This window comes from Hydra viridissima, unplaced genomic scaffold, assembly GCF_058129835.1.
Source record: "Hydra viridissima isolate aposymbiotic clone 2 unplaced genomic scaffold, HvirCarnegie_v1 scaffold_1, whole genome shotgun sequence".
Classification (NCBI taxonomy): domain Eukaryota; kingdom Metazoa; phylum Cnidaria; class Hydrozoa; order Anthoathecata; family Hydridae; genus Hydra; species Hydra viridissima.
This window is the reverse complement of record NW_028324300.1, coordinates 10,869,351-10,884,768: the sequence shown is the minus strand read 5'-3', so window position 1 is coordinate 10,884,768 and position 15,418 is coordinate 10,869,351. Positions and strand designations below refer to the sequence as shown.

Sequence of the window (15,418 nt, the reverse complement as noted above, 5' to 3'; positions counted from 1 at the left end):
GAATAATATATATATATATATATATATATATATATATTAGGGCTGTTCATGTGAACACAGGAAAAAAAATTTTTTCTCGGATTTGAATGCATAGTTGTTTATTTTGTGCCATTTGACATAGTAATTGACTGTGGAAAAAATCTTTCCAATCAGATAATGTTTAGGGGGTGCTCAATGACCATAAAGTTTTACGAAAAACGTCAAAAACGTGTAAAAAGTTCCAAAGTTCCAAAAATTTCTAGAACCTGGTTAGTTAGATTTTTTCCACTGAAATATTGTCTGATTGCGTGCTATATAGATTAATTAAAGTGCAGCAGATTAACTGTCATCAGGGCACCAGACTAAAAAATGTCTGCTAGTGTTTAAAACAACTGTGTTTATATCATTTTGTTAATATTTGTGTTCATAATTTTAATACTATTATTTAACTCAATTTAGAATTTGTTCAAACAGAATAAAAAGGTTTACAAGTATAAATATTATTTTTATTTGGAATTTCAGTTTGACAACAAATGTATTAATATTTTGATAGTACCTAACCTTAGTAACCTATTACAGAAAACTAGCATGGTAGTCTGGTAGTGTATTGTTTGTTATTAAGTGCAGATAATAATAATTTCTAATTTGAAAATATTTATTTAATTTCTTTAGTAATAATTATTATAATATATTGCTGCAGCTGCATAAACCAACAACTGAATGATAAGTTTGTATAATATGGTATTGAGTTTTGATTTTCTCATAATATTTCAGTTATCATTGAAATGGCAGCATCATCTCGTGTTGCTATCTCTACACGACTTCAAACCAAAATCTTTTTAATTGGACAACCAGAGCCAAATCTTCCAGATAAAGTTCTTCCCTTAACATCTGATGTTTTAAAAACATTTTTTTATCATCTTAATTCAACCAAAAAGTCAGTGCCTGAAAGTCTTAAAACAACTGTTGATGAACTGATTGTTATTTGGAATAAAGCCCGTATTCCGACAGCATTTCATCCGAATGTAGTCTTAAAGTTGAAAACTTTAGTCCAGGAATTTAAATTAATAAAAAAAAATAAATCCAGATTGTCAGATTCTCAGAAATCGAGAGAGAAATCATTTACAGACACCATTGGCCTACTTTTTGACATTGCCCACAAGGATGCTGAAACCATGATCAGAATTGAAGAAGATAAAGAATTTTTATTGGATCAGAGATGTCAGAGAAAAATGGTGATGTTTGGAGAGGACAAAGAACTTTCAAAATTAGAAGAAAGAAATGAAGCAAGGAAACAAGCAGAGAGAGAACGAAAGCTAAAAGAAGAGCAAAGACAATCTGGTGCGAGTGCAATAGTTCCTGTTATTGAACCTTTACATGACGAAAGTTATAGTGATGACAACGATAACGATGCTGTTGATAATGACAAAATGGTTGATAGAGATTTTGAGATAGAAATCCCTGTTTATTACAGACAACAAGTCAGTAAAGCAAGTTCTTCAGGGTCAGCTGAATCAAGTTTAGCAAGTACTCCAAAACGACAATGTATCTTAGATACAATTCTTGACTCGCCTGATGTTTCATCAACATTAGACAGAATTAATCTATCTGACACAAAATTTACTATACTAGCAGCAGCAATTGCAAGGGCTGGTGGACAGAACCTCGATGATGGATCATTGTCACGTTCTACAGTCCGTAGAAAACGAACCTATCATCGATCAAATATTGAAGCCACTGTTCGAACTGAATTCTGCGATTTGGACAAACCACCATTAATCGTCCACTGGGATGGCAAACTGATGATAGATCGTACAAATTCTGCAGCCCCTAAAGCAAATGTTGACCGGCTATCTGTAGGTGTGACAGGTCACAATGTTGACAAAATACTTGGAATAGCAAAACTATCAGCTGGAACTGGAGAAGCCCAAGCAAAAGCAGTTATTCATCTGCTTAATTTCTGGGACATAATTGGTGATGTTATTGGAATGAGTTTTGATACTACAGCCTCTAACACTGGCTCCAAAAATGGTGCATGTGTAGTTCTAGAGAAACATATAGGTAGAAATTTGTTATATTTCGCTTGCAGACACCATGTTCATGAGATCATAGTAGCAGGAGTGTTTGGATCACTATTTGGACCATCATCTGGTCCCAACATACCTCTTTTCCAGAGATTTCAGCAATATTGGCCCAAAGTTAATCAAGGAAATTTTAAACCTCTGGATGACATTCGAATGAAAATACCCCTGGTGCAAGAACTACAAAATGAAGTGATTGCATTCCTCAAAGAAAACCTGCATGTTAAAATGCCAAGGGATGACTACAAAGAAATCATGGATCTCTGTCTGTTAATACTTGGAAAACTGCCTGATCAAGAAGAGAAAAATTATCATTTCAAGATCCCTGGTGCTTATCACATGGCTCGCTGGATGGCCAAGGTTATTTATTGTTTTAAGATTTATTTATTTCGTGAAGAGTTCAAGTTGACCACAAAAGAGGAAAAAAATCTCTGTGAATTTTGCTTATTTGCTAGTCTGGTTTATGTAAAATCTTGGATATCATGCACAAATGCCAGCGATGCTCCAGTTAATGACTTGTTTCTGTTTCAGCAACTTAAGCAGTTTGCAGTTGTGAATAAAACGATTTCCGAAGCAGCAGTCAAGAACTTTCAAAACCATTTGTGGTACCTTTCACCAGAATTGGTCCCACTAGCTTTGTTTTCAAACAAACTTCAAACGGAAGAGAAGCGAAAAATGATTTCCAACATGAAATTTCACGGTGAGAACTGGTCTGAAAGGTTGATCAAATTAAAGAACATTGAAAGTCTAGAGAAGAAATCTCTGGACATGCTGGTGACATCAGTTTCAGCAAGTGCGTTGCGGTCAATGAAGGTTGATATTGATTTTCTGTTCAACAACGATCCAGCTACCTGGAATGATTCCCCAGAATACCAAGAAGGAAAAAATTTAGTATATTCATTGAAAGTAGTAAATGATGCTGCCGAACGATCTGTGGCTTTAATGTCGATGTTTAATGAATCGATTACAAGGAATGAATCTGAAATGCAGAGGTTAATTCAGGTGGTTGAGGATCACAGAAAGCGAGTGCCAGATGCCAGAAAGTGTACTCTGAAGAGTTATAGTCCTCGCTAGCATTAACATTGCACGAACTATAACATTACGATAATTAAATTTAATTGCTCATATGTTTTTTTGTTTATAATTCGTATTTTAATCAATGACAAAGAGTCAAAAATCCTAGTGTTTTATTTTGGAAAAATTCTGATATAACAAAAACCGCAGAACTTTAGTCGTATTGCAGTATTTTATTTCATTAATTTCTCTGCTAATAAACCAGTCTAAAGTGGATGTGGATTGTAATTTGTATTCAGAATTTAATATTTAGAGATAATTAAAACTGATCAAATCTGAAAAATCTAATTAACCGGGTTTTAGAAATTTGTGGAACTTTGTTACTTTTTCCATGTTTTTCACATTTTTCGTAAAACTTTATGGTCATTGAGCACCCCCTAAACATTATCTGATTGGAAAGATTTTTTGCACAGTTAATTACTATGTCAAATGGCACAAAATAAACAACTATGCAATCAAATCTGAAAAAAAAATTTTTTTTTGGACAGCCCTAATATATATATATATATATATATATATATATATATATATATATATATATATATATATATATATATATATATATATATATATATATATGTATGTATGTATATATGTATATGTATATATATATGTATACATATATATATATACATATATATATATATATATATATATATATATATATATATATATATATATATATATATATATATTGTATTACAAATAGTTATAAACTAATGTGAAGTGAACTACTAATAGTGCTAATGATATATAACAAGGGTAATAATAATGGCAATTTAATCATTATATTCAAAAACAGTACCAACAGCAGAGATATATTACAGTATGTAATGTATAGTACATATCAATTATATATATATATATATACTTTCAATAGTTTTATTAACTTAATACACTAACATTGAAAATACACTGTGTATAATACGATAAATTGTGTGGGTAGAGATTCCATGAAAGTCTCTGAGAACATGAAAAAAAACATGTGCCAATAAAATGAAGAAATACCATTATCTGGGAACGTACTGAAATGCTTTTATTTCGCAAAGTATAAGGTTGTAAATCCTCTTTAAGCCTAGTTTCTAAAAAATCTAATACAGCTCTTGGGACTCGATACTGCTCTCGAAAAACTTTGTCAGAAACATCTTCGTTAAAAAAGCGACCATTAAACTAAAATGATATTGAAAAACAAAACAAAAATATAATTTCTGCGCCTATTTAGTATGATTTCTGATTTTGTTCGATAAAAAATCATTAAAAAAAAACATCAAAATTTAGTAATTTTAAGTAATGTTTTAAAAACCAACCTCTCAAGGCAATCGGTGGCGAAGCTCATTTTCTGCAACTTCGAAATCTAAGTCTTCATCTGAAAAAATTAAATCCATGTTCCTACTTTAATTTTATACAGTTTTTTTAAACACCAAATACTAGAATGTAAAAATATTCATAAAAATAGAATAGCACAGCGTACTTAATAACTAATAAAATTTATTAAGTAGGCCTACTTAATAAAAATTTTTAAAAAATTGTTGTTTTCAATGATGTATTACGAATAAAAAAAGTTCGTGAATTTTAGTGACGTATACGTTTTATGCTTTATAGCAATGGCCGAAAAAAATACAAACAGCGATAAATTCTTCGAGTTTTCGAATTTTTTTACGTAAAAATAATTTACCTAAAAAATTGCGTTTTTACGAAAGATTTTTTTTCTCGAAAAAAACTTCGAATTATTTATAGCATTGGCCCCTGTTTTAACATTTTGAAGATGATAAAAAATCAGATATTTCACCTTATCCTGATGTTTCACTTTATCCTGCTGCAATAACGTGCGAAAGGTAAGAACACCAAACACACGGTAAACAACACACAGCAAAATAGATACTTTGCATTCACATTAATAAAGCATGAGAAACTAAAATTTAGTTAAAAAAAAGTAGAGAACAAGTTTTACGAGACAAACTTGTGAAAGTGAAGAACCAAGTCCAGCATGAAACAATCAGAAATAACTGAAGTCATTGTGTAAAATAACTGAAGTCATTGTATCAATAGGAAAAGAAAACAAACATAATAAAAAAAGATTCACTAGACTCGTTAAAGAGGTTGAAGCGAATGCACCTAACCCACTTTTCCGGAAGAATTTTATAAATGATATAAATAATAAGATTTAAAATTAACTAAATGATTTTGATACACTTTTTGTTTCAGGACCCGGACGCGTCGAGAAGAGGATGGGGAAGTTGTCTTGGATTTCGCCATGGGTCTCCCACTAAGTGAGGGCCCACCAATCGGAGTGATAAAAAAAAATCTTTTTTTTTTTCAAGACTTTTTTACCATGTGTTTTTCGTGTATATGTAACTTTTTTAAATAGAAAAAAAATGTTAAAATGGTTGACGATAGGTGACGTTTTTTTCTTTTACAAACGTTTTGCTAGCCACACATCAATATCACAACTTAAAAAATATATATCTTACCAAGTGAACTAATCCACGACAAGCACTAAAAAAACTTTAAAAAATGTCTTCTTTTTGAGCTTGACTGTTTCATTTTATCACCCGGACCTGCTATATCTAAAAAAAGGTAAAAGACTTAGATCTTTGTGTGATTTTACTACTGCATTCCGCTCATCTCTATAACATATCTACTCCAGTTAACTTTACATAATAAAATTTTCAAAAATTGCTCAATAATTGGTTAATAAAATAGCTTGCAGTTATAACACTATTTCTCTTAATGAGTGAATGAATTTTCAATGTTATAACTCAGTGTTAATCTTAATGAAACATCTCATTTGTGTGCTTCGCATATTAAAAAAATCCTTTTCTTTAGATTTTCTTCAGTTTTTGCAAATAATCCAAGTTTATAAAACTAATCAAATTCTGACCTATAAAATTCTCGTGACAGTTTTTCTCAATGTTTATTTTATTATGTGATATGCAATTAACGATTATATTTACATTTATCAAATTTAGGCGTTCCCCGCGACTTTGATTGCTATATATATATACAGTATTGGACAAAACATTTGCAACCAAATAATGCTAATTTAGTTTCTTTATATAAAAGTGCTGCATTTTTTCAATTTAGAGAAATAACTATGTAACTGTTTAGAGACAAAATTCTTCAAGTTTTATTCATCACAAAGTTCATTATTTGTACACGAAAATTAATAAATTAATCAAAAGTATTAAAAAAAGTTGATTTCCTTCTGGACAAAACAAGTGCAACTCGACAAAATGTTGACCAAGCTGTATTTCGCTATCAATGTTTCGTGGCGAATCCTTTGTTGTCGATCACAGCCTTGCATCTTCGAGGCATAGATTCGATCAGGTGATCAATGAAACTTTGTGGAATCGCTGCCCAGGCCTTTTGGATTTGTTCAAACAGTTGATCCTTATAACGAACACCTTCACGATTAATTCTGCGGTTGACGATTTCCCACAGGTTCTCGATAGGGTTGAGATCCGGAGATTGAGGCAGACATTACATCACCGATAGGTGGTTATCTTGAAACCACTGCTTGACTACTTTCGCAGTGTGTTTCGGATCGTTGTTTTACTGAAAAACCCATTTTATTGGCATATTCCATTCAGCATGAGGTAACATAACATCTTTCAGGATATTTTTATACATGAAACGGTCCATTATTATATCCATCGTTTCGATGTATTGGACCTAGACCGTTAGCAGAAAAACACCCCCAGACCATTACATTGCCTCCACCATGCTTCACGGTCTTATGGCAGTAACGTAAATTGAGGTGTTTTCCGGCCGGTCGACGTACACGGCAAATGCCATCGCTCCCAATGATGTTGAACTTCGATTCATCACTGAACAGGACAGTTCGCCATTTCTGCACATTCTAGTCAGTATGAGATGTAGCATACAGGAGTCTTTTCTTCTGTTTTTTTAGTGAAATCAGCGGTTTCTTTGCAGGACGTCGAGAAAACAATCCGGTTTCAACAGCACGTCGTCTGATTGTTCGGTCCGATACAGGCAGCTCTAATTGCTTTTGTATCTCGACTGATGATATCCAGGGATCCTTCTTGACGGATCTGACGATCTTAGAATCCTCTCTAGAAGTGGTGGAACGTGGTCTTCCACCTTTGTTATCTGCTGCCAACTTCCCCGTAGAACGATATTTTGAACATAGTTTTGATACGGTCCATTTTTTCACGCAATATTTATCACAAATACTTTTTTGTGACATTCCACTTACGTAATCGCCAATAATTTTCTTTCTTAGTTCCATTCCAAGACTGTCGGAAGCCATTTTTGCACTTGAAGTCATAAAAATAATAAAAATAAATAATCACGCTTCTCAAGGCTTACCGTGCTACATTTACCTTGTGATGATACAATAATGCTCTGTGGAACACAACGTCTTGGTTGGATGTGGACTGTAATGATGTAATGAAACACTTGTTGTATTTCACTTCTTGTATTGATGTTCTTCGATAAAACACTTTGATAAAACTCACTTCGATAAACTGTCTTGATAATACTGACTGATTGTCTTCCATATACTGACTGAATTACATTTCAATTTACATGTCTCTTATATAGTAAAATGAACCTGTGTGAACCTGTTCTGGAAGATTCTAGATGCTTCTTTTCGATGCTTCTGGAAGCTTCTGGATGCGTCTGGATGCTTCTGAATGTTTCTGGATATTTCTGGATACTACTGGATGCTTTCAGATGCTTCTTCTGAAAACTTCTGGAAGCTTCTGCATGCTTCTGGAAACTTCTGTATACTTCCTTTAATTATTAAAAAACTTCCGTGACGTTGACACGGACCAGACTTAAGAAAATGAAACAAACCAAAAAAGTTGCACTTGTTTTGTCCGCTGAAAAATGGCACTTGTCAACAAAATTCTGCCTGTGTGCCGTCACCTGTCAGCTGATTGCTCATGTCATGGCATGCTATGACTCCAGACTCCTGAACCGTTTGCTGTGGTAGTATAGTTCGTTTCGTATTTAAGACATGTAAAATTAGGATCACTTTTTAGCATTGTTCGATGTTGGTTGCAAATGTTTTGACCAATACTGTATATATATATATATATATATATATATATATATATATATATATATATATATATATATATATACATATATATATATATATATATATATTTTTCCCTTCCTCTGCTTAGCCATCAAGACTTAACACAATTAGTATTAGAAATTGGCTCATTTGATACACGGAGCTACTATTTCAGATTCTTCAGATCCAAAAATGATCTCATTGTATTACCAAATCACTTCTACTTATTTCAAATTCGTTAATTATAGAAATAATTACTATCCTCGGATGTTTTCACTTGCTTTATTAACTGAAATAAGAAAAAATCAAATTCTTAGTCGTTACTATCAACAAAAGTATATTATAGTATTAAAGAACAATTAACAGGTATATGAGCATTGCATGTACCTTTATCATTATTTATACTAAAATGAATTTTGTTGTTAATAATAATAATAATAATAATACTAATAATACTAATAATACTAATAATACTAATAATAATAATAATAATAATAATAATAATAATAATAATAATAATAATAATAATAATAATAATAATAATAATAATAATAATACTAATAATAATAATAATAATAATAATAATAATAATAATAATAATAATAATAATAATAATAAAATAATAATAATAATAGTAATAATATAATAATAATAATAATAATAATAATAATAATAATAATAATAATAATAATAATAATAATAATAACAATAATAATAATAATAATAATAACAATAATAATAATAATAATAATAATAATAAATATTAATAATAATAATAATAATAATACTAATAATAATAATAATAATAATACTAATAATACTAATAATACTAATAATAATAATAATAATAATAATAATAATAATAATAATAATAATAATAATAATAATAATACTAATAATAATAATAATAATAATAATACTAATAATAATAATAATAATAATAATAATAATAATACTAATAATAATAATAATAATAATAATAATAATAATAATAATAATACTAATAATAATAATAATAATAATAATAATAATAATAATAATAATAATAATACTAATAATAATAATAATAATAATAATAATAATAATAATAATAATAATAATAATAATAATAAAATAATAATAATAATAGTAATAATATAATAATAATAATAATAATAATAATAATAATACTAATAATAATAATAATAATAATAATAACAATAATAATAATAATAATAATAACAATAATAATAATAATAATAATAATAATAAATATTAATAATAATAATAATAATAATACTAATAATAATAATAATAATAATACTAATAATACTAATAATACTAATAATAATAATAATAATAATAATAATAATAATAATAATAATAATAATAATAATAATAATAATAATAATAATAAATATTAATAATAATAATAACAATATTAGTAATAATAATAATAATAATAAAAAAATAATAATAATAATAGTAATAATATAATAATGATAACTTTAATAATATAAATAACAAAAATAATAGTAATAATTTTTATTAGTAATAATAAAATATGAATAAAAATATGAATAAAAGTTGTATTGAATAAAACTTTCCCACATATAAATACCCAGTTTACAGGTCTTGAGTTTATAATAGTTATTATAATAATGTGTATTGGCTTAAAAAAATGGGCTTGAGAAAAAGTTTCGTTGTTCTTTACGATTTTGTAAAAATAGGTTTATTCTTTTGATGAAATAATTTAAAGGGAGACTGGCAGTGGCAAATCAGCTTGTTGGGGCCAGACTGAAAATATTGTGGGGATCCTTTTCATCATTAAGAAAATATTTTTTGTGATTTTTTTATTGGTATTTGTAAAATCATCGTGAAACTTTGAGAATTGTAACATTAGGTGATGTAACGTGAAGTGCTTTTTTTTAAAAAACTTTGAAAAGCCATTTTGATAGCGTTTTTATTATAAAAAATTTAAATCAAAAACTAAACTTTTATTAAAACTTAAATGTTTTTATTTTAAAACGAAAGTTTGTGGATGTTATGAAAACTTTTTTAAGCTAGGATTAAAAAAAAAAAAAGCTACTTTTTGAAATACTCTAAAAAAATAGTTGCCATTTCAATTTTCAACCAAACAAAGTTAAAACAAAATTTTCAGCCTTTTTTATAAAAAAGTTGGAAGAAACTGATCAACCTTATCACAGATCGTGTTTGTTTCATCCAGCGAGATTCTTTCAGAAAATGTACAGAGGAGAGAGTATGACTACTCTGGTAGACGACTTTTAGGCAGTACGCGGTAATTATCTCACTGAACAAGATGCACCAAATGCTTTTGTAGTTTGTAGATAACCAGAATTAACAGCAGCACCAAAAATCTCCTAAAAAATTTTAAACTAAAAAAAAAAATCTTTCAACTTTTGTTTAACGTTTAGAAGTTACATTTTTCTTATAAAAATATTGAACAATAAGGTTTATATTTTTGATATAAAGTTATATATATAACAATCAACGAATCAAAAGAAACAACCTCAGTTTTACCACGGATTGAAACCACACAACCATTAAAAGCTAAAAAAAAAAAACGTTTTTCATTTGTTTTGTTATTGTGAAAGTATCAGTTGATATTCCGATGATATTACATGCAAAATAAACTACTTTTTGATTTTTTATTTTGCGTATCCCAGCATATAACATAAATCATTTATTCATAACACTTGTAATAACGTTTATCTTAATTCTATTTTTTGTATCTAAAAACAGGCATATGACATGAGGCATCGGCAATCTAGTTCCCAATCCTTCTTAAGCGCAGTTGGGTAATTAATTGACGAGAACATTTTTTTTTCAAATCCTTTTAAATATTTTTTTGATTTTTTAATTTGTACAAAAGAAGATTTTATGTTTTTCAGTAAATATTCAAATCTTTTAAATTAACGGAAACGATTATCTAATGATTTTTAGTCATGTCTTCAATGCCAAATAATATGATTCACATAGAGTATGATAAATCGCTTTTGCAAAAAACGGTTGTATATTGTTAGACCAAGTCTACTTAGTAATAAAACTTATGCTATAAATATCTAGAGCCGTAAGCAACAACACCAAGAAGCAAATCTTTTATATTTGGATTTAGAGAGTTTTTTAACAAGGATTTGCATATCTTGAGAACTCGGTGGTAGACTTTCAACTAAACCATTTAAAGCGTTTTCAAACGCAGCGTGAACGTTAATGTTTAGTTTGGATGAAGTAACTACGTGAGCGCATTTCCCGCCGATGTCTGAGAGAAATGTCATCAAGCTATCTGTGAATGGATCACCGGTTAAACTATATTTTTTTAATGTTGCTGTGTCAGCGTCTGTATCGGCAACAGAAGGAGTATATGCGATATTACGATGGCTTTGACTTAATTTTGCGTCTGACAATCGATGAAAAAGGTAAGTGTATTTTTTTCCGTCTGATTCGTTATTTGAAAAGTTAGAACCTCCGTCTTCTAAAGTGTTGTCATACTTTGTACCGACAACAGAAACAATGACCTCGCGATCGTTTGTCTTTACCTTTAAGAATCGCTCATACAAAAGTTTCATTTCTTTCACGGAGCTCTCGTTCCCTATTTCATAAACAAACATAACACTATCGGCTTTTGACAAATACAAATTTTGCATGGCCGGAAAATCCCAAGAACCAGTTAAATCTATTATACCAAGGTTGATAAATTGATTTTGATGATTATAAGATTTCAAATGAAAATTTTCTACGGTCGGTGTGTAGGCATCCGTAAAACTATCTTTTAGCCAACGATTCACAAGAGATGTCTTTCCTACTTTTGATTTGCCAAGCAGCATTAAAAGAATCACGTCCTTTTGCGTAGAAACACGAATAGCATTCCGGCGCCTCTTAGCATGCTCCATCAGAGGCGGTCAGCGTGGTAATATTATAGCTAAAAATATGCCTAAAAAACACGTTGTTAAACTTTGAACTTGTCTTTAAAATGTTCCTTTAACTGTGAAAATGTTGATCACAACCGTCGAACCCCAGTAAACCAAAGCGGGTTCATTTGTTTATTATTTACAACTTTATCAGTTAACTTTTATTTTTATTATTATTATTCATAGCTATATTTCTTTCTTTTTTTTTTTTTTTTATTGTTTTATGTACATGATTTCACCATGAAAACGTTTTAGTTATATTGATTTTCTTTATGATAGAAGTTTGTTAAAAAACAAAAATTAAGTACTCTATTTAAAACCAATCAAAAGAAAAAAGACAGAAATTTCCAACACACAAGTTATCATTATTAATATTTATATTAAAAAAAAAACGAAGATAGGCGGAACAGCTGTAAAATTCTTTATACGATATATTGGTCAAATGTTAATTCAAGAAACCAAATACAGGATTAAAAGAAATAAAAAGAAATGAACAACAAAAGTCTCCCATAGAATAAAAATTCAGTTTTATGATTGGACGAGACAATAAAAACATTAACTGCTTGAAAAAGATTTTTTTTCTAAAAAAATTATAAGCAACTATTTATGAAAGAAGTTATGTGATCGTTAGAATCACTTGAATATTAATAACTTAAGACAACAATCGTGGAATTTGTTTACTTAATAAAACAGTTCATCAACTTTATAGTCTTTAATAAAATTTATCCATTTGAAACTCCAGATATAAATTTTTAAAAAATGGCTTCGGAGAAATATTTTTGAACTCTTGGATTGTTTGAAGGTGATGGATAAATTTGTCAAAATAATGGATGGTCTCTAAAACATAAGTTTGTTTTTTGGGAAATCGAAATGCATGTTTTTTAAATGTTTTTCAGCCTTCTCCTCTTTAGTTCCTATCAGTCATGATGATGTCACTATAAATTGGTAATCTTTATCAAACATACAATATTGTTTAAGACAAAGTGTTGACAATTCTTTTTTTTTTTTATAATTTACACCTTCTGTAAAAGATGTTCTAAATATTTTGTAAAAGATTTTTTTTTTTTTTCAAATTTTTATTTACTTAGATCCCATTTTAGTTCAATTGAGCTTAAATTTTCTAATTTCTCACTTGGAAATAGTAGGTTTGGAAAATGGGAATAGGAAAAGAGAAAAAGTGGGAGGAAGAAACTTTTCTCAGGTATAGTTAAATATTGCCACAAAGTAAGTAAGAGATATTTTGTGTATATTTTTTTGAACTGTAGAAATTCCTACAGTTCAAAAAAATATACACAAAATATCTCTTACTTACATAGGTTCTACAGTTTAAAAAAAATATGCACTAAATAATAGAGATGACCAGTATTTAGTCATGCGTTTTTTTAATGGTTCGTTTGCAGTATTTGTTGAATATATTCAAACATTTTTTTGCAACATAGATACCAATAGTGTTCATCTTGATGTCACAATAAGCGTCTTTTGAAACTCTTGTAGGTTGATTTTGATTTCCCATTTGTAAAAACAGTTGAGTGTTGATTGGAATTACTCCATTTGAACTGCAATTAACGACTCAAAAAGAAAATTCGTCAGTGCTATCTCCTTATGTAGAGGTTTTGACTATACTTACTAATACCTTTCTTCAAAAAAAAACAAACGAAGAATTATTCGATTGTAATGTCTCTATTTGCACAGAATGCATCGGACATATAATAAAATCTTCCCAAAGCGGCATGGTTTTAATGTGTCAAATTGAGTCTCTTACGGCTCTAATAAAGTCACTATAGCTTAACTGGAGAAGTGTTAACGCCACCCAAACTCTTGACTAAACTATATACTTCAGCATTAAGGTGAAATACTCAATTGTAGATCAATGTTACTTCATTCTCAAACTTTTTCGGTTACTAAGAAAACAAAAATGTTTATAAAGTAGGAACCAATAGTATTTAGAATGGAACTTCGTTTACTAAAACGAAATCTCTTTTGAGGATTCGACTTGCCCGGTCTGAAATACTGTTGTCAACACAACTTTGATTCAATTCAACAGAAGTCAAGTGTAAGACCAAGAAAAAAGACCGTACACTTCTTCACCCTATAAACTAATAAACTGGAATATTTAATTTGTCCTAGGACCAATTTTTTACATGCAGCCTAACTAATATTTAATCTTTTTTGTCGACCTCTTTAAGTTTTCTTCTTCATACCTTTTGTTACTTTTTTTTTTTTTTTTTTTACTTTTTTCATATATAATTTTAAGGTATGATTAATTTTTGAGTTAAAGCTAGTAATGCATGTAAAAAAAACTAAAAAAAAAAGGCTAGTAATACATATAAAAAACCTAAAAAAAGGAATAAATTCATAGAATTTTTTGATTTTTTTTTTGCAGATTGGTGGTATTTAAAAAAAAAATAAAAAAAATTTAAAAAAATGGCTTTATTTTTACCTGTAAGAGCTCACATATAGAGAAAAGTAAATAAAACGTTTTCAAAATTTTTTATTTACATAATAAAGTCACACACCAAAACTTTTATACTTCGAAATAAAGTTCTCGTGATAGAGTTTAATTGAAAACTACCATTTTGACCACAAAATGAAGTCAGAATACATTTATGGTTTCTGAGAGGTAGGATTACATTTAATGAGAACACTGGTCACACTGGTATGTTCCGTAAAGAAATAAAAGTAACCTTTTATAAGGATGCTTACTTCTTTCATGCTTTGACAAGCCTAATTACGGAAGGACTGAAACTTATAAAGAAAAATAAGCATTCATTCCTAAAACGCCTTGAATTTATGACATTTAACAATAGAAAAAAAAAACCCAAATTATCAACTTCCACGTTCGCAATTCAATATTTAATTTAGAAATAAGTATCGGCGTTCCGTTTTTCCGTTAATAACAAATGAGTAGAAATTTCTATATCAGTCTTTTAGAGTTAAATCGAATTTTATAAAAAAAAGTTTTTTAAAATAGTCTCAATGCGTATAAAACAGCAAAAGCTTACGGTGTGACGTTTAAATTCAAACAAAGTTTATTTTCGAAAAATATGTTCGCGTGATTTAGTAGAAAAACAATTATGCGCATGCGTCTCAAAGATTTATTAGAAAACATTTTTTACTTTTCATTTTATATTAATAAGATGGGATTAGTACAGCGGGGTAAAACGCAATCCAGAAAAGATTAAATTAAGGGATCAGGGCAAGATCTATAAAATCTTGATAACTTAGAATTCAATGTTTTTTATTCGCGAGTTTTGATTGTTTATGATTAACCCCTTAAAACTGTTAGAGTTTTTTAAAACAAAATTTAGCCCGAACGAATAAAACAAATACTC

General features: G+C 28.8%; 2 protein-coding genes across 3 annotated transcripts; one reads left to right on the top strand and one right to left on the bottom strand.

The window, feature by feature from the left end:
• The first annotated feature begins 409 nt into the window (after window positions 1–409).
• LOC149893324 (uncharacterized) lies at window positions 410–3,607 on the top strand. 2 transcript variants are annotated; one of them, XM_090067765.1, is made up of 2 exons: window positions 410–2,420; window positions 2,592–3,607. In XM_090067765.1, the coding sequence occupies exons 1-2, from the start codon at window positions 765–767 to the stop codon at window positions 3,132–3,134; spliced, it is 2,199 nt and encodes a 732-aa protein (XP_089923891.1). In that variant the 5' UTR covers window positions 410–764; the 3' UTR covers window positions 3,135–3,607. The 2 variants fall into 2 exon arrangements, with proteins under 2 accessions (XP_089923891.1, XP_089923890.1); XM_090067764.1 differs by having other exon boundaries at window positions 410–3,607.
• Window positions 3,608–10,575: 6,968 nt separating this feature from the next.
• Window positions 10,576–12,419, bottom strand: LOC149893323 (uncharacterized). The gene has a single exon (XM_090098291.1). It carries the CDS (start codon window positions 12,066–12,068, stop codon window positions 11,241–11,243), a length of 828 nt encoding a protein of 275 aa, XP_089954417.1. The 5' UTR covers window positions 12,069–12,419; the 3' UTR covers window positions 10,576–11,240.
• Between the last annotated feature and the right edge of the window lie 2,999 nt (window positions 12,420–15,418).

What these genes read in the sequence shown, in the direction of transcription:
- LOC149893324 (XM_090067764.1), top strand. Translation starts at nt 765, where the DNA reads ATGGCAGCATCATCTCGTGTTGCTATCTCTACACGACTTCAAACCAAA.
- LOC149893323 (XM_090098291.1), bottom strand. Translation starts at nt 12,068, where the DNA reads ATGGAGCATGCTAAGAGGCGCCGGAATGCTATTCGTGTTTCTACGCAA.